The sequence below is a fragment of the Onychomys torridus genome, chromosome 22 (assembly GCF_903995425.1).
Source record: "Onychomys torridus chromosome 22, mOncTor1.1, whole genome shotgun sequence".
Taxonomy (NCBI): domain Eukaryota; kingdom Metazoa; phylum Chordata; class Mammalia; order Rodentia; family Cricetidae; genus Onychomys; species Onychomys torridus.
The window spans coordinates 482,140-507,349 of NC_050464.1; the positions used below are offsets into that span (position 1 = coordinate 482,140).

The following is a 25,210-nucleotide window of genomic DNA, read 5'->3' on the forward strand; positions in this document are numbered from 1 at the left end:
CAACTTGTCAAATCCACAGCTCTGTCTTTGTCCTTTTGCTCTGTAATGTTCTTGGCTCAGAAACTCCGAAGGGCTAGCTAGCTTGAGCTTCCCAGTTACCACTGGGTGACCGGCAGCTGCGATCATCTCTGTTCCAGGCGACTACGATGGAGCAGCTTCCAGCTCTCACACCAGCCTCAGCCATCTCCAGCCACCCTGCATATCAGCAGCCAGACAGCGGCCCAGCTGAACCTGCTCCAGCGCTTCTCACTGCTTCGCCTCACAGCCATCATGGAGAAGTACTCCATGTCCAGCAAGCACGGCTGGACTTGGTATGTAGCACGTTCACAGGGCATCACACATTCAGAGCTAAATGTGCAGTTACAGAAAAACCTCCAGTGTTTACGTACTGGTGTCTGGAGAACCTAGCACTGTCTACATTTCCCTCTCCTGGAAACCACAGAGCATTTTGCTTGTCTCCTGCCCTCTGGGCAGCCAGGCAAGGCCCCGATGAAGCACACGAGACATTGCTTTATTTGTAGATCTCCATCTGTTTCCAGGGAAGGCAGTCAGGTTCTGAGAAAGACACAAGGCCAGCAAAGAGGGATAAATTGTGAGCAGAGAAATCAAAAATAAACCTGCCACAAAATATTGCTGGCAGTTTGTGGAGAAACATCTGTCATTGGTACCTTGTGGCAGAACCCACCTCTGACAGCATTGGTTCACTCATTCTTCAAGTACATTTCTGCTTTCATTGGCAAGTAAAAACGAGATTTTTGCGGGATACCTTTGGAATTAAGGAGCTGATAAAATCAATAGTGTATGCAGACTTACTGTGGATGAATGGAGAGCGAATGCGAAAAACAGAAAGCATTGTCATAAAGTATGTATAAAAGAATCAGTGTTGTATTTATAAAGATGTTTTCAAAGCTTGTAAATTGTGTGACCAAATCAATATATGCATGTGTGTTAAAATTCCCTTTCAAATGTAGAGCTGGCTGTAGAAAGCTAAAAGCATAGCCAAGAAACTATGGGTCATCTTTTTCCCTCTTCAGTTTCTTCAACCCCAACCGGATTTCTTCTTCCTCTTGTAAGCTTTACATACATTCGGTTTTGTTCCGCTGGGGAGTTTTAAGTGTTTGCCACATGGGAACTCTTTCGGTCGTAATCAAATTGGAACACTGCCCACCACTCCCGACCAGAGACAGCTACAGAGACAGTTTGCTAATGTGAATCACGCTGTGAAACAGAAATGACACGCAGGCAAGGGCCGCACAGAGAGCATCGTAGGCTGTGATTGATGTAGAGAAAGTTGAATTCTGCCTTTGCCTCTGAGGTATTCCAACCGGAGCCTGGCCTCCCTCTCGCTTGCTTCCACAGCCTCTCTGCACGGTGCGCCCCAGGGGCCTTGCATGACCTGGTTTCTGTGAATTCCAGGTCCGTTCCAAAGTTCATGAAGAGGACAAAGGTTCCTGACTACAAGGACAAGGCTGTCTTCGGCGTCCCTCTCATAGTCCATGTCCAGAGAACAGGACAGCCTCTGCCTCAGAGCATTCAGCAAGCACTGAGGTATCTACGCAGCAGCTGTCTGGATCAGGTAGCGTGGTGAATCCCAATCACGGGCTTGTGGGGAGGGGATGGCAGCCTGAGTCAGACCTATCCAGTACAAGGCATACCCGACTAAGAATAAACAGTGGGGTTGGGGATCAGTGATAGAGCGCTTGCCTAGCAAGTGCAAGGCCCTGGGTTCGGTCCTCAGCTCTGGAAAAAAAAAAAGGGTAAACTATGGTTTAATATGGCCAGGCTTCACCGCTGTCTAGCTTTGGACAGTGTTCCCTCCTTGGCTGCTTGAGTGACACCCTGGGTGATCAAAGGGAGTTGGTGTTAATAACTTGTGTCTCTAATGTCTAATTTACACTCCCTTGAAATTGGGAAGCAAACTGTGGACTGCACTACATTTTAAATTACTATCCCAATGCTGTTATTCACTCCACAGCATTCTTTTATCACTGCTGTTACATGGTTTCTGGAAGAAGAAGAAGAAAAAGAAAAGAAAAAGAATTTAGTTTTGTGTCTCCCTTTATTAACTTCTCAGAGCAGCACAATGAGCAGAACAGATTTGTTTACACTTTTTTCAAAATTCACAAGTAAAATGAGAAAACCATATCAGCCAAATCAAATAGCCCCTTGCCTGAGAGCTGATGGGAAAGGTCACAGGAAGGAAATACTCAGATCGGTTTCTGCCTCCAGGACAGTGTGAGGACCATCATAATGGTGGGATCTGACCAACACAGAATGAGATCCATTCCATAATTTACAAAGCTCCTCCAAATTACCATCCATTTTCTCTTTCATACTCTGCCCAAAATAAAAGCCACACTCAGGCTCCACAGACTGCCCCGCTTTGGGCAGCATGCTTCCAGTTCTGGAGCAGCCTTTGTTCAACACACTCATTAACGGTACAGGAAAACCCACAGCAGCCTTCTCTGTTGGGTTTTGTTGATTTACCCTTTGGCTCACTGGGCAGGAAGGGGCTTTTTCCCACTGGGCTTGGGTGTGACGCTGCCACCACAACTACAACCCTCATTGATAAATCCACTGTCAAGATTTTGTTGACGGTATTGGCCATTGTGTCATGTAGTGCCAGTTCTGTGAGAATTAAAGGAAGAGCCCCCTCGCCCCTGGCTTCAGTACTTGAGAACCATGTGTTTCTTTTGGCTCACTGGCCTGTGTTCTGTATTGTAAACCCCAAATCCATCTAACTGGGTGTGTTTTCCTCTCTGTCCTGCCTGCTGGAAAGCTCAGAGCCAAATGCATATTCTGCCTGTCGTGAATGTTGGTACCTCTTCAGGGTACAAATTCCTTGCAACCTCATCCCCAGCTTCAGTTACGCTTCAATTTTTATTTTCCCTCTGTTGTAATTTTCCTTTCTAATATCGTTCAATGAACCTCGTGTAGATCAATATAAGTCACACTCTTTCTTGAACCAGTTTGGATATAAATAGATGAATTATAATGCTCCTGGATAGAAAACACACCCCATCCCACCCCCACCCCATGGATTCTTAATGATGTCTGCACTGGACTCACCCCTACGATTGGGCCCATCTCCCTTCTGTAGCCAAAACTGTGGAGAGAAAATAAAGTCATAGGAAGAAAGGAAAATGGGGACACAGACCTCTTCAGCCCTACTCCTGGCTTCTACCCAGTATCAGTCTCAAAGAATCCCATGCTGGGAAAAAAAAATGTGTGCAGAGCTTTGTTGGAAGAAGTCGCTGTCAAGGACGTAGACACTGATGAGCAGTGTAGCCCGACTGGGAAGGAAGAGCTTCCCTTGGGTCGGTCACAAGAGAGCAGCTGTAGGATGTCTGAAGGGATGGAGTTACTGTCCACCTTAACTCTGCAATGGCCCTGCCTTGTAGATGGCCTACCCTTTGCCTGTCACACATAGGGGAGCACATAGACAGTGAATGGCCTTCCCTTTGCCTTTCACACATAGGGGAGCACGGAGACAGTGAATGGTCTCCCCTTTGCAATGTAGACAGTGAGTGGCCTTCCCTTTGCCTGTCACACATAGGGGAGCACATAGACAGTGAATGGCCTTCCCTTTGCCTCTCACAGATATGGGAGCACGGAGACAGTGAATGGTCTCCCTTTGCCTCTCACACATAGGGGAGCACGTACACAGTGCCTCCATGTGGTAGAGAGGTGTCAGAAGAGCAGAAACAAGGAGAGCTAGGGAATCAGGAAGAAGCCAAGAGAATCATGTAAAGTCTAGTATCAGGAAGGCAACCTTGGCACGTTGGAGCCAAGGGGCACCACAAAGCCACACCATGCAACAGAGCTCACGTAGGAGGTTTACTGGGGGAGGTGCAGAGGGGCCCTCTGAGGGACTGAGGAAGGAAAGAGAGAGAGGGGCCAGAAGGGCTTGCCTTTTATAAGGGGATCTAGCGCATGCGCATAGGGAGAGTGTTCTACTTGGTGGCTGGGGCAGCTACAGTGCCATGTCTTGCCTGCCGCTGCTGATGCCTGCTGGGTCCCTGAGAGCAGGCCAGTGTAGATGCCTAAATGCTAACAAATGGGGCAGAGGGGGAAGGCTGCCCTGGAGATCCAGTACACATGGAAGCTGATGAACCCAAAGAGCAGGAGGCAAGGCTAGGAAAGGAAGGGAAGCAGGTGTTCTTTCTTTGCCACTGGCATCTCACTGGACTGAAAAGATTCACTTCTGCACAAGACCTTGCACTCTCAACCCCGGATTGTGAAAGACCAGAACGCCCTCAAACATCTTTTCCTGTAAGCCACATTCTCTGGGGACCATCATCTGAGATTGCCTTGAGGCTCTGGCATTGGGCACAGAGTGGGAGGCCCCCTGCAATGGGTGGGGTCCCTTCCCCAAGGCTAAACATTCACCTGGAATATCAGCCCTCATCAGAGGGCTGTCAAAGCGCAGAACCCTGACACGCTGCCAGCCCTTTCCTCTCTCATCCCTGAGCAGTGCAGTTTATGAACGAGGAAGTGCAGTGTGTCCGTTTTCACCCTTTTGATGGCCGCAGATGGAAGGAAGAGGGTCAGCCGTTGATTGCCAACCATTTGTATTCACACATGGTAGCCCGTGAGACTAGCCTTGCTCTGTTGTGTGAGCTTTCATGTGGCTGTCCTAAATCACCCATCAGTGGCAACACAGGTTAGCCCTGGCTCCTACATCCCATCGCTGCCCGCTGCCCACTGCACACTCTACTTATGACTCTCTTTCTGAATAAAGCCAACCTTTCTTCATTAGCTGAGCCCATTTCTAAAGAAGAGGAAATGGAAGTCCTGATAAACATCATTAAGCCCTGCGAGGATTAGCATAAACAGGATGCCAGGGAGGAGATTTAAGACTATTTAGATGAATTTGAATTCTAATGCGGCACTCAACGCCCAGCCACTTCTAATGGAGCCACAAGATTTAAAAGCCTAATAATTCTGGGAAGACACTTCACTTTCGGGGAAGTGTTCTCTCCCCTTCGGCCTGCTCATCACGTGGTCAGCTGAATACCTGAGACCCAATAAAGGATGATCAGGGACCTTCTATATAAACCACTCCTGCAGCCCTGGCTTTTAGGTAGCTGGGTATAGGGACTGAAAACAAGAGAGAAAATGAATGAGAGAAACCCAAAGGGACACTCGCCACTCGACCTTCTCCTTCAGTGAGGGGCTCACAGGCAGGAGAGGTGCTGGAGCAGTGGGTTTTTCACAGAGGAGCACCAGCTGCCTCCTAAAGATACTATTGGAGGTGTGTTGAGGGCAGATAAGGAGCAATCCTGCCCTGTGATTTCTGGGACCCAGTACAAAATGAAAATGGAGGATTCCTTGTTCCTTTTTTTCATTTTTTAAAAAGATTTAGTCATTTTTATCTTATTATATGACTGTTTCGCCTGCGTGTGTGTATGTGCACCATCCTGATGTCCACTAGGGCCAGGAGAGGGCGTCAGATCCCCGGGGATGGATGGTTGTGAGCCTCTGTGTGGGTGCTGGGAACTAAACCCAGGCCCTCTGCAAGAACAGCCAATGATCTAACCGCTGAGCCATCTCTCCAGCCCCCTCCTGTACATAAACTTTTGAGAATCTCAAAACAGAGCCTTCAACAGGCTGTGGGTCCCTGTACAACTACCCAGGTCGCCCACCCACTTGTGACAGACATAGCAGTAACTGGGAGACATGTCCTTGGATCTCTCTCATAAGGATCTGAAAGGCCTGGGTCACCTCTCCTCAGCTGGAATGTGGAGAATGTTCTTATAACAACAACAAAAAAAAAAAAAAAACCACTTTCTTTTCTTTATTTAGAACGTAGAACACAGCATCTTAGGTCCAAAATGCAACTTTATCATTGCACTGAAAACTGCAGGCAATTAGTGTCCCTCACAGATAGGAGATGCCCTTCCCTTGGCTCAGAACTACCACAGCTTCAGGAGGACAGGTACTGCTGACTGTAACTAACAGAAACCCCAGTCTTCAGACATCAGGGAATTCACCACCTCATGCACTCAGTCATGAGTAACAGTCAGACAACAGAAATTCCTAGGTTTCTTCATTCCTCAGCTCACTGGTGTCTTCTTGAAGACTGCATTTTGGGGGCCATTCTTAGCTACTGTACCTAGAATCCAAAAATCCAAACCGGTTCTCTCTCTCTCTCTCTCTCTCTCTCTCTCTCTCTCTCTCTCTCTCTCTCCACTTTGCCTTTACTAAGAATAGGAAGCAGTTTTTCTTCTATGCTTCCAGCACAACCCACAGAACCAAGGGATATTTCCCACATGTCCTGGGAGGTGAGGACAGAGGAGGAGGTTTCTGTCAGATTCTGAAGCAGAATGAATCAATCCCCTGTGACTCTCCAGACAGCCTGCAAGCTCAGAGTTAGAAGGGGCACCTCAGAGCCTGCAGCTAGAGAGCCCTGGACAGATTGGAAATCATTGAAATCACCGTGTTTTCCAAAACAAGAAACTTGGGAACCAAACAATACAAAGAAGCATCCAGGGCATACATGTGTGCAGATTCCCAAAGAGCCATGGGATGCAGTGGGCCAAGGGGCTGGACTGGGCAATAGCAACATAAGCACTCCTTTTATTACCCTGATCGATGCTGCTCTGCTTGAGGGAGAAAAATTAAATGAGGACAAACAGTTGTGAGTCACAGTTAAGGATGCATCCTCAGGGTACTGCAACCCTGGAAGACCAGTGTAGTACAGCTTTGAGGCATACACAGTTCAGAGCCTCCTTCCAAAATTACACAGACTCAAGGATGTAAGGAAATTGAAGATGGATCTCACGTCAATAAGCCCCTGCTACCTATCTTGATCTCTTTTTTTTTCTTACTAACAATGCATGCTTTCTTCCTGTGCACTGTGACACAATTTGAAATACTTGCCAGACCAGGAAAAATAAATGTTCTCTAGACTTTGTTGCAGAGAATCATCCAAATATAGCTAAAGATGGCATTTTCTAGATACTGCAAACTTGAAACAAAGTAACTAGCACATTAAATAGCAATCTGCCTGAATATCTTGATCTGTGGAATTCGGTGATAAGCCCTGGAATGCAAAGAGCTATTCCTAACAATTCTGTTCTTATGACCAGAGAATGTAGCAATGTTTAATTTCCCCTGTGATCATGCAGCTAACATGTACAAACTCTCTAATGGCTTGGAATTTCCCCCTTGTTCTTGTAGTATAATAGTAATAATGATACTGTTGCTTTCATGTATAGTAACAAGCAAGAGACACCATAGTCAGTGTGACAACTATATTCATGTGTGTCTCCAGATATCTAGGATAGAATAATGGCCGATCCCACCTGCCACTGATTATCTGTCCAGCCACTCAGGAGCATTCCACCTTGCTCTCAAAGAAGTGAGCTAATCTGTATGCCACTGGGGAGCGAGGAGAATGGCAAGCAGAAACTGAAAGGCTGGGTGTTGAGAATTCAGTGCTCGTATGTCTAAGCCAAGGAAAGGTGGACTGTGGTTTGAATAGGGCAAGGCCAGGGTAGAGGGCTCCTAGTGGCGACTGAACTTTATCTACCAGATTCCTCTCAGAATCTTCATTGTACCATAATGGCTCTGCTCACCTCACTTGTCCCTCTTTATGTCCTTATATTTTTGGTATCGTATTGCTAATTGTTGCAAGCAAGAAGGTAGACACGCATAGTTAGTATTACAAAAATTGTATTGTATTATGCTAACGGTCATCACACTAGGTTCACACTCTAAATTCCTAACTATAGTCCTAAGCCTATCTTCTCCAAGGCTGCTCACCTATGTGTCACATCTTACCCAAAGGTCAGGTCCAGTCTCTTAACAGAAGTCTCTGATTCACGGGTCCAGATCCTGGGGGAGAATCTCCAGGCACAGAGACAAGGTAGTGTCTCTCCAGATGTGCAGAGCAGAATATTGCTCTTGGTCTCTGTTTATAAACTGTCCAGTTGTTGTCATGGGGTTCTAGGACTGTCTGGTTGTCTTGTGAGTGATGTCACTGGGTTCTAGTTATCAGGTGCAGCCTTGGGTGCAGTGGGGTTCCTGATTAGGCTGTTTTTATATGTCTAAAAGGCAATTTTTTTTACTATGCTCATTACACTGTGTTTATCAGGCAGCAGGGGTGGAAAGGCTGTGATGGAGTGTAAGAAATGGGTCTGGGGTCTCAAGAAAATAACCTCATAATCCGTAGTCTTTAGCCAAGGCGAGAATAAAAACTACTTCTGCAGAAGGGTACACAACTGTACATAAGTGTGCATGCATACCCGCAGTGGACCCGCCTCACTCTGAGTGCAGAGCTCAGCCTCACATTCTCATACAGTCAGCTGATTTAAAGTTGATGAGCAGAACACAATTTCAGGCATTAAGTACAACCTGGAGCACATACTTTGATTCCACGTAATGCTGGCCCTGGAGTAACTGGAATTTCTACCAAGTATTTCATACTTTTTTAAAATAGAGATTTTTCTTATTTAACATTCCATTTCTTTTGCATTCCCCACATATGATACTATCTACAAAAAGCCACCCAGGAAGGAGTCGTGCCCACCCCCACCTGATCATGTAAAGTTTCAGGCATAATGTGAGAAACACACATCACACAGGTGCTGAGTATTTCAAAGAAAGAAAATCAAATGTGGTACTCAGAATATGTGCTTCTAATATTTTGTTTTAGAAGCCTGTTCCTCAGAGACTCACCCCCAAAGGGATATGCCTGTGTCTCTGAGATGTTCCCATTCTCCAAGCACATCATTTTGACCAAACCTCCCATCAAAACAAAGAAACAAAAGAACTATTTCAAAAATTTCACACAAAAGTTCAAATGTTAAAGGAAAGAGATTTTTTTTTTTTATGTCTCTGCTCACTAATGACTTCTAGTATAAGAATGCCTTGTATGGATACTTGTTGGAAAAAAAGAGTAAAATTACACCACCCACTGTTCTAAGAGTTTACAGTTCAGGAAGTTCATCCACATGTGTTTGGACATTGAGGCTCCAGCTCTGTGGGGTGGGCTATTCTTTATTTGATAGGAGAGGGAGTCAGTGTTTGACTATTACCTAATGTAGCTTTCCTGGAAATTCAGAATTGTGGAGACAGGGTGGAGCTCATCCAGCCTGGCCCCAGGCCTCCTCTTCACATCCAGGATTCCTACCCTGAGGAAGAAGTTGTAAGGAGAAAGGAGACTTGGCTTACACAGCCCTGTGACTCATTTCAGGTGGGTCTTTTCCGCAAGTCGGGGGTGAAGTCTCGAATCCATGCTCTGCGTCAAATGAACGAGAACTTCCCTGAGAATGTAAGCTACAAAGACCAGTCTGCATATGATGTGGCAGACATGGTAAAGCAGTTCTTCCGGGACCTCCCCGAGCCCTTGTTCACCAACAAGCTCAGCGAGACCTTCCTCAACATCTATCAATGTAAGTTGCAATAACACAGTGTGCCCAACCGTCAATAGGGTGGAATTTTAAAGACTTATTTATTATGTATGCGTGTGTCTGCATGAGGGTCTGTGCACCACAAGCATGCAGTGCCCATGGAGGCCAGAAGAGGGCATCAGACACCCTGGAGCTGGAGTTACAGATGGTTGTCAGCCACCATGTGGGTGCTGGGAATGGAACCCAGCTCCTCTGTGAAAACAGTCAGCATTTTAGCTGCTGAGCCATATCCCCAGCCCTGCAAAAGACTTTTAATTATACAAGTAATTCATGGATCTGTGAAGAAGTATATAAAAGTTATAATCCTACCTCTCCAGAAATAGCCTTTGCTCAGTTTGCTGGCACAGCCATATCTGAATGGAATGGCAGAAGTCATAAAGCCAGCACAGCTGCTTGACAAAGATCCAGCAGAGCTGAGTCACATGATGGCTGCCATGTCACCTTTGGTGTTCATCTCCACCCATTACATACTTGGGAGACTTTTAATATTTGTACAATTTGGGGATATTGGATTGATGGAAAATTTCTTATGAATCATTTATGCCTTCTCCCAGGAATGGTGCTTTTAAGCTTCCCTAGGACAGCCCTGAACATATTATTCCCACCACCACCCACCCACCCCACCCCACCCCCGCTTTTAGGGAGATATCCTTATCTACTTGAAGGTCTCCTTTATGCCTTGGAGGTTGTGACACATAAAGAAGCCAGAGGCCTCTTCATGAGGCTATGAAACATTCTGGAAACATCTGTCACTGTACTATCACAGGAATAAGATATTCAAAACAAAATAAACTCAAAAAGGTCAACAAGATCCGATGGGCTAGAGGAGTTGGCCGTAGTTGAGATTACAAGCCTCGTCCCACTGTACACTCAGACAATTACGTGGCATACAACTCTGCCCTACACAGAGACATATTGATGAGCAAAGTATAGAGTGGAAAAAGATGATGAAAGTATGAGGTGTCAGGACCTCCCTCTCTTAGAAGTTAGCCCATGTGGAGCCACTACAATGTCATATGACCAAGGAACAACAGAATGCCAGGATTAGACATATAGACAAGTTCTATAAAGATATAAATGTGAACATTGATTATATTATGTCAGAATTTGAATAATAATTACAGCAGCTTTGTCCTGAGGATTTTTCTCGGGCACTCTGACCACTAAGAGTTAGTAATACATTGCTTGGGACATGGCAAAATGCCCAGAGTGGTTGAAGATTTTGTGTTGGTCTAGTGTCCTTGAAACAACCAAAGCTACCAGCCTGAGCACAGGCTGTCATATGCTTCTAGATTCTCAAAAATTGGGTTATGGGGTCAATGCATAAGAATGATAACTCCGTTTATTAATGATGAGGGAAACGAGGGAAAATGATTGGAAATGATAACTCTGTTCTGTCATAGTTTATTAATGATGACTAAAAGATGAGCAAAAGGAAGTGAGACACATGTCCAAAACCAAAAATGATATGATCTATGTTTTGGAACATCGTGAATGTATCCCTGCTTACTAAATTCTGTATAAATAAACATTCTGACTGTTAGTCAGTCAGGCTACAAGATTCTCCTGACCACCATGGCATGGCTCACTTCCTCCCCCAGCCAACTCCTTACACCCTCTGCGGACCTATCCACCGCCTGCGATGGCTCCCGGCAGTTTGCTATGGACCTATCCATGTCATTCTTGTCTGTGTCTGAATATACCTTCCCAACATCGATATAGATGCCTTTTCAGTACGTCTTTGTATACAGTCTCAAGTGGATTTCCAATATATTTCTAATATATTTAAAACAAAAAAAGAATCCAATAGAATTTAGTGTGTGTGTGTGTGTGTGTGTGTGTGTGTGTGTGTGTGTGTGTGTTAAACCTAATTTAATTTTTGGGAGTTAAACATTCTCTTTGATACAAAATTTGATAGTAGATGCAGAGTCAAATGTATTATAAAGACTGGAAACAAACAAGAAAGCAGATGTATTTTAACTGGTGAGATGGAAGTGAACCAAATCAAGGTTACACCTTAATTCAGCTAACTTACGGTTTCATTTGGAAGCTATCAAGTGACATGAAATCAGTAGTCCTTCACAAAGCCACTATAACTAAAGTAGTAACGAGAAGAACAATTGAGTTAAAAAGCCGTTCTGCTAAATGTAGTTACCAAGGCAGACGTCAGAAAGAGCATGCAGGTCTTTTCTCAATAGGATAATGATATCATTACAAATTGGCAATGATCTTCAGGGCCCAAGTATCAGTTCTTAGGGGGAAATGACTCTGGCCCACAGGCCTTGATTTTTATATCAAAATATGCCGCAAGCAGGTCCCGAGATGGAACTGATCCAATCTGAAGGCCCCTACTATAGATACTCTGTACCAAATGTGTAATTCAGGGAGGAAACACCTATCAGAACAGAATAAAGGGATGGCACACTACACAAATATTACTTTGTCAGAGTGAATAGGTTACGCTGAATTAGTGATACGGGACCCCCCCCCCCAAAAAATGCTCACGGTGATGTTTCTGGAAGAGGTCATACTCTGTTTTTCAGTTAAACCTCCTTATGGATATAGTATTTACATTTAATCAGCCCTTGGGTTGAAGTTGACACTATCTATGGCTAAAGCTAAATCATTTCCAAGAGATAAATATCTTTTTGGCTCTTGCCTAGACCTACCACCAAGAAGCCAGATCAAAGCAGGGCCTCATTTTATCTGAGCAAACATTTACAGAGCAGGGCTGAGTTGAGCGCTGCAGAGCTTACACTGTGTTACACTCACTCGCTGTCTGTTCTTAGGGATCTTAGACTGCAGGGAGATGAGACCAGAGCATAAATGACTGCAATCCAGTTAGAGAGTACCCGTTCAAAAAATAAAAACAAAAAAGCTCCCAAAGACAGATCCACAAAGGTTGGGATGAGCAGTAGGAACTTGGTTGGAGACAATGACAGCTGGAGGTCATTGTGAAGGAACATCCTGGGTGCAGTAAGTGAACGGAGCGTGTGCCAGAAGTGTGCAGGGGATGCTGTGTGAATGCTAAATGTACAACACTACTCCAGGAGACACTGATAATCTAGGAGGCCAGGGTCACATGAAAGTGGCCTTAAAAACTAAGGGAGGGTTTCATACTGGATCTGGTAAGAACTAAGTAAGGAACCATCGGGTATTAAAAGACTCCGTCATAATGCTAAAGCAGAACCAATCTCATACACACAGTTATTTAACAATAAGAATGTTTGATTAGTACACGTGACAAGAAGAAAAATGGAGTTAAACCATGCCAGTGTTGGGTAAACCTATAGCCCAGTGGTGCTAGGCTGTCACTGTCTCTGCCACTCTGTGTCAGACTATGACTAAGTGTGCTTAAGGAGTGTTTCAGTCTCAGTACAGCTGCCACAACTTACAGAATCACCACGTCTCCATAAAGTCACACTCGGAGGCGACCAGAGAGAGCCAAGTGTCTCCTTGGACAAGTGTGTCTTCTTATAGATAAAATGGGCCTCACAGAAGCTCCTAGCATCATCACTGGTCTCATCAGCCCAAACTGGTTTGCAATGACCCTAAAGCAGTCAGTGGAAAGAGGAACCAAGTCTGTGTGAGAATGAAGTGTTAATCTAATTAATCTTTATCAATAAAAAATCTGGAGTCAGATATCAGGATAAGAAACTGAAAGATCAGAAAAGCAGGGAGCAGCCACCAGTGACTTCTTATCTCTTCTGTTCCTCCCTCTAAAAGGGCTGAGACAGGATCTCAGCACTGCCCTATCACTTCATGTCCCTCTCTCTTCAGTGCTCCAAACCACTGTGGTTGACCAGTGGTTAACTCCACCCTCTGAATCCAGGCAAGCTTTATTTGTCAAAACACAATCAAAATATCACATAACATGAGAGTGTCAGGTCTTGGAATCAAGTATGAGCTCAGATGGTTCATCTCTGGAGCAGTGGGAAGGGCCCATCTCAGCCATTGCCAATTTTTTTCTATCATGCACCTCTACCAGCAGTGGATATCTGAGTATGAGCTCTGTATTTTTTAACACATTGAAGACACAGAGATATACAGTGAGAAAGTGTGTACATTATAAGGCACAATTGAAATTTCAAGGGATTGTCTTGAGCACACTGCCCCAAACCCCAGGAGTGCAAACACCCTACTATGGAGACTTCCACTCCCGGGCATGGCTCTCTAAGGAAGATAGCCATATTCACCAATGAGCTCCTGTCTGTGTCTTTGAATCAAACCTAAATGATCATGAACCAAACACAGCCAGAAGGGCAGCAAAAGAACAGTGCCTCATTCCCAATTTGTTGTGGTTTTTCTGTTATTCACTTTGTGTCTTTGAGCTATTTGTCCCTTAGGCCTACATGTCAATGCCCACCTCCACAAGAGTCACCCTCAGAGGGAAGCCGAGATGCCTTTCCCTCACATTGCGTGATCACTCAAGATTGTGTACCTTCTCCAGATTGAGCCCTGGTGACTTTGTAGGGACAGAAGGATCTACCATGCTCACCAATGAGGCACTGGCTCCCCAGGTGCGGCCAAGGGCAAACAGTTCATTGTTCAAGGTTTATCGTACCATGCCAGCAGCATGGCCTGGGGCTCTACTGTGGTAGGGAAAGGTAGGTCTTTGTCCTTTCACCCAGTGGCTTTCACAAGTGTGCCCCACCCAGCCTTGACTGTCCCTGAAGCTGCCTGGAAAAGAAGGTGAGCAAGAGAGAAACCAGGTTAACTGAACTCCAACCCATCACCAACTTCCGCTAAAACAGACAGTCTTTAGATAGAAGAGCCTGATGCTCAGAGTGTGAGAAGCCAGTGTGGCAGCTCCGCTCCAAGTGCCTCTGGGACACTCACTGGGACTTCTCAGGTTAGCTACTGTTGGTGTCTCTGGGTATTTTCTGCCAGGAAGGGGAGGTCCTGCGATCATCCCTGCTGACTCTCTCTGCTCTCTCCCTCTGACAACTTGGTGCCCACTTCTCTTCAGATGTCCCCAAAGAACAGCGGCTGCAGGCGGTGCAGGCGGCCATCCTGCTGCTGGCGGACGAGAACAGGGAGGCCCTGCAGACGCTCCTGTGCTTCCTCAACGATGTGGTGAACTTAGTGGAGGAGAATCAGATGACGCCCATGAATCTGGCCGTGTGTCTGGCCCCCTCCCTCTTTCACCTTAACTTACTGAAGAAAGAAAGCTCCCCAAGGTGAGCTTTCCTAAGCGTTGGCCCTCATGCCCAAACCCAGTCTCCCCACCAACATCCATTTTCTTAAGGAAAATAAAACAAAAGTGTTCTTGTGGGAGAGTTTGGATAGAAGACTAGGATGCACCCTCATCCCTGGCCTGGGGCTCCTGGCACCACTGAGGTAGCCCTGAAGGATGTCACTTGAGATCCAGAAAGCCAGAGAAGTTTGATTTTGTTCTATTTAATTGGGAAGGAGAAGGAACATGCATAAAAAGGAATTTTATGATCCTTGGTTTTCAAAGGCTATATTTAAAAGACAGCGCATGGGAACCTGCAGTTGAGTGGTTTCAAGTGGAGAAAACAAATAATTTTTCCACCTACAGCTCTTCCTGTCTTTGTATTTTTCCATGGCTTTTGGTTGTGAGTTGTCAGCCTGCCAGCCTGCCTTGGAGCATCTAAAGATGTGTGGTCATTGGTTTTAATTTGGAAAGGAGAAAGCCTGGGGTCTGAGCCTCATCTGGGGATAAACAGCAAACAGATGAGATTATCTGGGTATCCCAACATACCCCGGCTGGGGATCTGCTTAGCACATTCATATTCAATTACAGAGTCATCCAAAAGAAATATGCCACCGGGAAGCCAGATCAGAAGGACCTCAATGAAAATCTAGCAGCAGCCCAGGGGCTCGCCCACATGATCACAGAATGCAACCGACTCTTTGAGGTGAGGCCTTGGAAGTAGTAGCAGGCTGGGAATGAATGGTGGCCCGTTTATGATTTTGATCTCTTTGCACTCCGTTTTCTGATGACAGCAGTATGCACTGTAGCTCTGGTATCTGCCCCCAGGAGTTATGAAGAATAACTCCGAGCTATTCAGTCCAGACTTTCACAGTCACTGGCACTGGGGGCCCAACATGATGACAATTTTTCATGCAGACAGTTCAATTGCCTTCCTTTGTCAGGTTCAAGGCCAGTTGATCAATTAAATATTTTATTTTTGCCTCAAGACTTAGAGTCTTCCTCTATCTGTCTCTCTGCCTCTCTCTTTGTCTCTCTCTTTCTCTCTGTGTATGTATGTACGTGTGCTTGAGTATGACTGAGTAATCCTTGTCACTAGAATACTTGACAGCCTAGGACTATAGCCATGCATGCATTATAGAGGCAAGTGGATGGGACACCTGGCACACTCTGCGGCAACATTGGCATTTGTCAGTGGGAGAACTGTATTGCAAATAGGGAAGACATGTCTAAGTCATAGCTGTGTTTCCCCTCAATGTGTCAATGTGTGTGAATGAGTGACGCTGTCTGAGCCCACTCTTGCCAAATGGAATAAAAAGAGAAGTGGAACATGTGATCAGGAAGGCTTCCCAGTGTTTTTGAATAATAAACATAAGCTCACAAGTCCTATGTATGTCTCCTAGCCGTAAACCTGATCTTGGATGGCGCACAGCCAATGCTCACCCTTGACTGTAGAGAGTTGGCTTTGTCTCTGTCAGCCTCAGAATTTCTTTAGCTCAGGGCTTTGCTCTTTCGTGCATTCACTGGATCAGGTTCCACATGAGATGGTGGTCCAGTCTCGGAGCTCCTACTTGGAGGCTGAAATCCATGCCCCCAGCCTGGAAGACTTGGGAGCACAGCTGGCAGAGAACGGAGCAACTTTCCACACATACCTGGAGCATCTTGTCCAAGGCCTCCAGAAAGAAGCTAGGGAGAAATTCAAAGGATGGGTCACATGTTCCAGCCTCGACAACACAGACCTTGCTTTCAAAAAGGTAAGATTCGCTTCTGCCGCAGAATGTGCGCTTACCCATGGGACTTCCTTCGCACCTGCTGGAGCAGGTAAGGCCCAGGTGCCATTCAAAAGCTCCGTTCAAAGCCCACCAACAGCACTCCCATCAGAGCCTAGGCTGTATGGCAGGGCTGCCGGATCCCAGTCGGCCTGTGCCCTCTTCTGTGGGATGCCAGGGATAATCAATGTCCAGCATTTTTCACTTGCAAAGAGGAACACTCTAAGTGTACCTGTCAAGAGAAGAACTACATAAAAGTCAAGTGGATTAGAACATGTCTGGCTCATTTTGATTATCATTCTTCTGCTCCTCAGCTTGAGGACTGAAGTATTTGCATTTTAACTCTGGGTGCAGTGTGACCGGCTCACTTTATATAACCAGCTGTGGTTTGGAATGCCCGGCACAGCAAGGGAGGTCTGGGTGGCCCCTTAGTAATCTCTTCTGCTCGTGCCCGTGTCTTTGCCAAGGTGGGGGACGGGAACCCGCTGAAGCTGTGGAAGGCGTCCGTGGAGGTAGAGGCACCACCCTCCGTGGTGCTGAATCGCGTGCTAAGAGAACGTCACCTATGGGATGAGGACTTCGTGCAGTGGAAAGTTGTGGAGACTTTGGACAGGCAAACAGAAATCTACCAGTACGTGCTGAACAGCATGGCCCCACATCCCTCCAGAGACTTCGTGGTTCTCAGGTAAGCCTGACTCCGTGCTGTATGCGGTCCTGTTCCAAAGGCAAGATGAGAACAGCCAATGGAAAACACTTCTCCCAGCCTGCTTTGGGGCTCTAAGCTCACTCCTCTCTGACTTTGCCATCTTCACCTATTTACAGCTCTGCCCAAGCTCTCCTGTGGTGCTCACAGTTTATTAGGCCATGAATATCACTCCCATCCTCAGAACAGTCCCCCCTCCCCAGAATAGATGCTATTTGTTGGATTTGTCTGCCAAATTATGCAAATCAAATCCAATTGGCTTTTCCCGTGGTTTTGTCTTTCTCCCTGGGGAAGAAAACAGATCTTTATCTTGGAGAACTTGAAGATGGGAGTGCATGTGACCTCACATGTTCGCAACTAATTGTAATGCGTGGAAATTCCCGCTCAGCCCTGAAAGTCCCAATGTGCAGAGACACCAGGCATCCCATTAGAATTCAGTCCTGGCAAAGGCTCCTGAGCCCTGTGTCTGCCATTGAAATACGGTTTCTGGTGGGCTTAGTCCCAAACCCCTGCCCTCTGGCCTTGGAGTAAGATGCTCAGCCAATCACAGGAAGTTTGCACAGCAGAAATCCACTACTTCACCAGCAAGAGCAGGGGCTGGGGAAGAGTTAAGACCAAGAACAAAATGTAATTAGAGCAATATATCCTTTTTATTAAAAACATGATTAAACAAGCTCTTCTTCGGGGATCAGCAGTGTAAGAGGATTCTCTAGAGAAATCCCCAAATGTATATTTGAAATAGTTGCTTTCTGAAGTGAGCTTGGAGGGCAAACCAAAGCTGACTGTTCATATGCCCTTTGTGCATTTGGATTGGATCCTTGGGACCTTAACTTTTAAGGTTTGTTTCTCCTAAATATAAATATAAATTGTATCCCAGCAACTTTGTCCTGACAGAGAATGTAGACCATTAGCTGGGGTGGCCTCTGGCCAGTTATTAGGGCATCACTCACCTTGTGGCATTAAAATGTAACCCTCCCACTCACAAGCAGAAAGTGGCATTGTCCAGGACTGAAGCTGCAGAGATGGGAAGTCCCTGAACTTCCCTCATTCTGTCTCCACAGTGATCCCACCAGCCTGCTGCCTACTGTAGACTATTCTGTCATACCTCCTGCCAGTCACAGCTTCTTGCTCTGAGGAGGCCCGTGGTGGGCAGCAGCAGGCTCCTCGTGGTCTCCTCTCAGAGTTCAGATTTCTCTCTCTCTCTCTCTCTCTCTCTCTCTCTCTCTCTCTCTCTCTCTGTGTGTGTGTGTGTGTGTGTGTGTGTGTATGTGTGTGTGTGTGTGTGTGTGTGTGTGTGTGTGTGCACATGCCTGCACATGTGTGCCTAGGCCAGAGGTCAGTCTTGCATGTTGTTCCTCAGGAGCCATCTACTTCATTATTTTTGAGGCAGAGTCTGTCTTTGGGACCTGGGGTAGTTGGCTGAACTGACTGGCCAGGAAGCTCCAGGAAACATCTTGCCTCCACCTCCGCAGTGATGGGATTCCAAGTGTGTGCCCTCATGCCTGGCTTTTATGTCAGTGCTGGGGACTGAACTCAGTTCCCATGCTTATGCTCCTTCACCCACTAAGCTATCCCCTCAGACCCTCTTTATATTCTCCTGGGACAGTCAATAAATAACAAAGGATCCAAGCTGACTTATCTTAGAGGGAGTAAATAATGTGAGTAGATGGTAAGGGTGGAATTTCAGTACAGCCCAAGGCTAAAGTAAAAGTAGGTGGACGTGGACAGTGGTGCTCTGTGGGAGAACTCGGCAGCTCAGAGGATTAGCTCGCCATGCACCAGACCTGGTTCATGCCAGCAGAAACTCCCTGTTTGATTCAAGGAGAAAAGGGAGGGCGAGGAGGAACTTGCAGGCAGGGTGTAAGGACGTAGTCTTTCTGACACACCAGACTTCCTTATACCCAAATTCTCATCAAGTGTCTTAGCTTCTTTCTGTTGTTTATAATGAAGCCATGTGAAGCAGTGATTCCTGTGGAGAGTAGATATGAACTCCCCTCTTTCGTCTGGAGCTCCAGGTCATAGCACAGCAAAGGACATTGCAGGGCAGGGCAGGGCGGTCCTACCACAGAAAGCTGCTTCCACGGAAAAGCCACGCCTCCAGTGACCCGTTAACTAGATAACCCGAGAGTGGATTAATCTGAGGATAGCATCCGATTGCATCCATGGGGAGCCAGGCCCTCCATGTACAGTTAGAATGCTCTCTCCACTACTCAGCTGTAACGACCTTCCTATGTCTCCGTCTGGACACGAATTAACTGTTCATTTCTTCTCCCCCTCAAGAGCTCCTCAGCTATCTGAACAAAGCTATCAGGACAACACAGGCTCAATTTCTTTCAAATTAGGCATCAGCAGATGCTGTGTTTGCTAAAACTTTCACCACTTCCTCCAGGAAGCCTTCCCTGTATCCCTCCCCTGCCCTATCCCCAAATCCCAGCTCTGCGTAGACACACACTGCACTTCCCACACTGGCTTCAAGGCTCTTCCTAGAGTGTATGCATCTTTATGTCCTTCATGGCTTCTCAGGCCCGGCACATGGATGTGCTCAACAGACCAACAGAACAATTGAGGGAACAAGGGCTGATTCTAATGGTAGCCTTTTGATGATCGGCAGGGGCTTCAGGAGACGAGGATGGGGCCTCAATTCCAAACCCAGGTCCAGGAGCTTCCACCCTCTGAGTGGGAGGCTGGTATCTGTCCTTTGAACCCCAGTTTGTAAACTTTACACAAGCTCATGGAGACCATTAGCTTAATCCAAGTGCCTGGCATTGGAGCTGGAGGCCCAGGTTTGGGGCAGGCGGACTTGCGTGTGGGTGCAGCTGTGGACTGGGGCCCGCTGTCTCTCCTGTCATCATCACCCTGAAGCATGGCTTGTTTGACTCCAGGACCTGGAAGACCGACCTACCCAAAGGAATGTGCACCCTGGTGTCCCTGTCTGTGGAGCATGAGGAAGCCCAGCTGATGGGCGGCGTGCGGGCCGTGGTGATGGACTCGCAGTACCTGATAGAACCATGCGGTTCCGGCAAGTCCAGGCTGACCCACATCTGCAGGATAGACCTGAAGTAAGTGGCCACTCTGGGTGTTGACAGACCAAGTTCTCATGAGCCTCAGCTTGTGTAGTGTGTGCACGTGAACCCCACTTGTGGCTCCGATCTCTCCGCCCGCTCGTCTGTGTCCTCACCGCCATGAACCAGCACCCACCGTGGTCTCTCGCTTTCCCAGTTCCTAAAATGCTGACGTTTAGCCTTTAGAATTTGCTCTTCATTTTCTTTTTTTTTTTTTTCTGATTTATTCATTTCTTTTCGCAAACCTGTAGTAGTGTGGCATGTGTGGCCTACGCAAGGATGTTTTGACATAGGTCCACATGACAGAATCATCAGGTCAAGGTATGAAAATATCCAGCACTGATCAAGAACACGCTTCCCCAACAGTCACCCAAATAGCACACAGTCACTCATGGAGACCTACCACAGACAGGGGGTGGGATGATGGTCGGTAGAGTCAAGGAACGGAGTGTTGGAGTGAAAATCAATAGACTTCCTGGCTCTTCTCTGGCACAGTGAGGTAACTCCTCGTTAAAGCCACCTGTCATACATTTTAGGAGGGCACGCAAGTCCCAGCAGACAAACTTCTCCAGCAGTCAAAGAAGTGAAGACATCCCTTAACCATGCGCTGATTACAGCACACAGGCACACAAACCTTCAAATTCATGAGGAGAAAAGTAACTCTAGTCACCATGGTTGCCTGGAGTCTGCAGTCAAACTGAAATGTGGCATCATGTGATCAACCTTTATCTCCCCAACCCCAAGTCTAGAGTCTCTGATCAGCACCATCCTACCCTCTGACTCCGAGACTTCCAGTGTCTAGACTCCATGTAGGAGTGAGACTATGCGGCTCTTAGCCTTCTGTGCTTAGCTAATCATGTTGAACACAGGAACATCCTTCAGCTTCATCACTGTGGCAAAAAAGAGGGCATCTCCCCTTTTAAGACTAAGAATTATCAGGTAGATATAGACAGATGGACAAATGGACAGACAGATAGATGATAGGTAGACAGACAGGCAGAAGTGTGCATGTATGTATGTATGTATGTATATGCCACATTTGCTTTATCTGCCCACTGAGCACTGCACACTTAGGTTAATTCCACATCTCGGCTTTTATGAATGACTGCAGTGGGCACGAATGTGGAGGTGCTGACTGCATTTTCTCTGGATGTGTACCCAGTAGCAGGGTCATTAGATCACCTGGTGGCATCCTTATTTTCTATTTTAAGGATGCATACAGAACACGCAGGTACATCAGGCTCAGTAAATATGAACTCTGCCTGTGTCCATGTTCATATGCACATGTGCCCATGTGGAAGCAGATGGCCAAGCAGAGGTCACTTCTAAGAGTCTTCCTAAGTTGCTCCCTTTGGGTGCCTGGCATGGAGGGGAGGCATAGTTTCTCACTGAACCTGGCGCTCACTAATCAGCTAGACTGGCTGGTCATCCAGCCTCAAGAAAACTTTCTGTTTCTGCCACACCCTGCTTTTTTCACAGGCGCTGAGGACTGTTGCTTAGGATCCTAAGGTTCCGGCAGCAAACTCTTTATTGACTGAGCCTTCTTTTCAAGCTCTCTTGTGTTTCTTGTGTGCCTGTTTCCTCCATGTCCCTAGTTTAAATTGAATTGAACACTTTGTGGCATTCAAGATGCTAACACTGAACTCTGTGCTTAGATATAAATTCAGTGGGCTTTTGTTGTTGATTTTGATTTTTTTGAGACAGGGTTCCTCTGTATTAGTCCTGGCTGTCCTGGAACTCACTCTGTAGACCAGGCTGACCTTGAACTCAGCGATCCACCTGGCTCTACCTCCTGAGTGCTAGGATTAGAGGCGTGAGCCACCACTGCCTGGCTTGTTGTGGGTTTTTGGTGAATTCTAGATTCAGTGTGAATCTTCCTGTTCACTTTGAGAACTTAGTGTCATCGTGAAGAGCCTGATGAACTGTAAAGACAGAATGCTTGGTGACAAAATGCTGGGGGACAATGAGGTCCTCAGACCGTGATGCCGCAGCCACACGCTGAACCCAGGGTACCGATGACCCAGAGGGCAGCCCTATCCCCTGACAGGTGTCCTCCCTCCTTCTGCTCTCTCCCCACAGGGGTCATTCCCCGGAATGGTACAGTAAAGGCTTCGGACACCTCTGTGCTGCAGAAGTTGCCAGAATCAGAAACTCTTTCCAGCCTCTCATTGCTGAGGGTCCAGAAACAAAAATCTGAGCTGGCCCCAGCGTGACGACAAACTCAGGGAACAGGAAGGGAAACCAACCCGCGGTGTGAGGCAAGCACAAATGACAAGGAGAAGGAAACACTGTCCCGGTGGGAACCGGAGGCGATGGAGTATGTTCCTAACCTGCCGGGAGATGGCTAATCCCTACTAATACAACGTCTTGGACATTTATCTATGTTGCTTAAAATTAAGTGGGCTGTTCCTTACACATTGCCTAATTCGCTATTTAAAGGCTTCTAAGAAGCATGTTTTAGCTGTAAATAGATGTACTGTAGCATTTGTACATGTGTGTGTACATCTCCCTTTGCTGTATATATGTAAAATACAGTTTTATATATAATTGTCTGACTCTGTGAGTCTCCTCACATGGCACTTCCCAGGTTGCTATAGACCCCAAAGTCCCTCCTGTCCTGCCAGCTGAGCGGAGCCTGCTGTCAAACACCAAAGCATGACATGTGTAGTCTGTCAGCCTGCCCATGCTAACCCAAAGATTAGCTAGCCAAAGAAAAATAGCGTTAAAAGCTTCTTCCACACGTTTGCCGCTTATTTCTGATGTTTAAAAACTAGAGTGGGGCTCTTGAGATAAACTGAATGAAATAATATTTGCTTCTCTCTAACACAAAGCAACAGGTAAAAGTTTACTGCCAAATCCAAGGCTAGATTTTGCATTGCCCCCGGGCCCACTCTGTGAAATTTGAGTGAGATGTCAGGTGACCGCTGGAGTTGGCACCAGGGACTGAAACAGAATTGGTACCCCCCACCCCTACATTGGGATGAACAGTAGAGCCCGTCCACAAAGCTAAAGGGAGCCCCCACATCCTCTCAAGACTCAGAGTTCTCATAATGCTGTTTAGTGATCTATGTGACCAGTGGCCGATACAGCCACAGTGATTCAACATGTTCTTGCACTGACCTTGATTCTGGACACCAGACAAAGTGAGATGATGGTCCACCGAGTGTCCAGAGTCATCACAGCTTCAGGGATCTTAGAGCATCCTATAGATGACGCTCTTAAAACCTAATCCATTAAAAATATTGCAATTTAAAAGACAGGGTTTTAAACTAACAAAAGACCAAAACTGTAACATTAGTTACCTGTCAGAATTACAGGCAGATGTATCAATCCTATGTTTTTTCATTACCCAGCACCAGCACCCTTGTGTTTGACCCCCAACCTTATTTATTATTGTACAGACTGAGCAAACCTGAGAGTGGATTTGCTATTTTTATTGTAATGAAACATCTGTAGAGAGATAAGTTATTATGTCTGGCTTCTAGGAGAGATTTTCTTAGGTTGTCTGGACAGAGACTGATAACCCATTTCAGCAACTGGTGTTGGAAGAAAAGCAAAAACAAATGTGTCTTTTCAGGGTGGTTGTTGTATTATATACACTAATTCAGTGTTTTCTTTTATCTGTGGTGTGCAATCATTTTATTGGGAGGAATAAAGATGTTTTCTGTATGTCTGGTGTGGCACAAGGAAAATCAGGGTAGGAATTTTTCATTCTCATGTCTATCTGGGAGAGAGTCAGTCAGGCCGCAGGTCACTGTTGGGGCAGTGCCCTGTGGACTGGACAATTTCACCTGCTGCCATTACGTCATGCACGCCATGCTGAATGACCTTTTACGTATTGGTAAGATCATCAATGGAGCTTAGTCGGCTCAACACTGTTCCTGTTCCTGCTATGGGCACCACCCGGGATGGATGGCGTTGTTTCCCAAGGAGCATCTTTGCTTAGTACGCACTGGGAATCACCTGAAGACCTTGTTAAAAAGCTCCAATCCAGGCAGTCTGGGTGGGCCTGACATTCTGTATTTCTAATGGGCCCGAGGGATGCAGATAGCTGGCCTCAAGGACACACTTTGGGAAACAAGGACCCAGGGAATGCTTAAAACTGAATAAAATGATGTGATTATGTTTCTCACCCCCTTTCTCTTCCAGCTAACCCGACTTTTCAAGTTTATGCACATACTAATTGCATCACCTCTGCTAACCACAAGACGCATCTTTAAAATAAAGGAAAAGGGAAGGGAAAAAGTGATGCAGCGAGCTTGTTTGTCAAATGCCACAGTATTTTATTCATTGTTATCTTGCCGATGGAAATAAAATATTTGCATTTAAATATTATATTTATACCTCATGTATATTTTTACCTCAATTGTTGGTATCAATCATCAGTTGTAAATAATTGCCAAGGCAGATAAATTTATATACATTAAATATTTCCTATTTTCTACAAAATACATGTGGGTTCTCATGATTCGTTCTGCATGTAGAGGAAGACTTCTCTAGAAGACAGTTTTCCATGAGCATAGCTCTTTCGGCTCCAAACACAAAGATGTCAACAGACAATTGACAGGTTAGATGTTTGATGTCAGAGCTGGAGAGATGACTCAGTGGTTAAGAACACTTGCTGCTCTTTCAGAGGACGTGGGTTCGGTTCCCAGCACCCACACGGTGGCTCTCAACTGCCTGTACTTCCAGTGCCAGGTGACCCAATTCTCACCTCTGGCCTCCAGAGGCACACGCACACAACAGACACGCGTACTTTAAAGAAGGAGATCTGGGGAGTGTTGGGGGAGGAAATAGAGTAAGGTTAATAAAAAAATCAGAATATATGGTATGGAAAAAATTAACAAAAAATATTAAAATAACATAAATTAATCTTTAAATACTAGATATCTTGGGTCTAAGGGATTAAAGTAACATAGATTTCATTTTTCTTTCATCTGAAGTTATTTGTTTTTGAGATAGGATTTCTCTGCGTACCCTTGGCTGTCTTAGAACTTGCTTTGTATGACAGGCTGACCTTGAACTCAGAGACCCTGCCTGCCTCTGCCTCCCTAGTGCTGGGATTAAAGACATGGAATACCATC

The 25,210-nt window shown here is 46.1% G+C and overlaps 1 protein-coding gene across 5 annotated transcripts in view; it reads left to right on the forward strand.

Annotated features, from left to right (window-relative positions):
- The window catches only part of Stard13 (StAR related lipid transfer domain containing 13), a 264,924-nt gene extending 240,349 nt beyond the window's left edge, over window positions 1-24,575 (forward strand). For 4 of the 5 annotated variants that reach the window (XM_036171927.1, XM_036171924.1, XM_036171923.1 and 1 more), the window contains exons 6-14: window positions 138-311; window positions 1,417-1,576; window positions 9,200-9,398; window positions 14,386-14,596; window positions 15,184-15,298; window positions 16,125-16,346; window positions 16,829-17,046; window positions 19,947-20,123; window positions 22,206-24,575. In XM_036171927.1, coding sequence (XP_036027820.1) covers window positions 138-311; window positions 1,417-1,576; window positions 9,200-9,398; window positions 14,386-14,596; window positions 15,184-15,298; window positions 16,125-16,346; window positions 16,829-17,046; window positions 19,947-20,123; window positions 22,206-22,323 — 1,594 coding nt within the window. In that variant the 3' untranslated portion in view covers window positions 22,324-24,575. Of the gene's footprint in view, window positions 1-137; window positions 312-1,359; window positions 1,577-9,199; window positions 9,399-14,385; window positions 14,597-15,183; window positions 15,299-16,124; window positions 16,347-16,828; window positions 17,047-19,946; window positions 20,124-22,205 lie in introns of all 5 variants that reach the window. The other variant, XM_036171922.1, reaches the window with a different exon arrangement.
- Window positions 24,576-25,210: the final 635 nt, after the last annotated feature.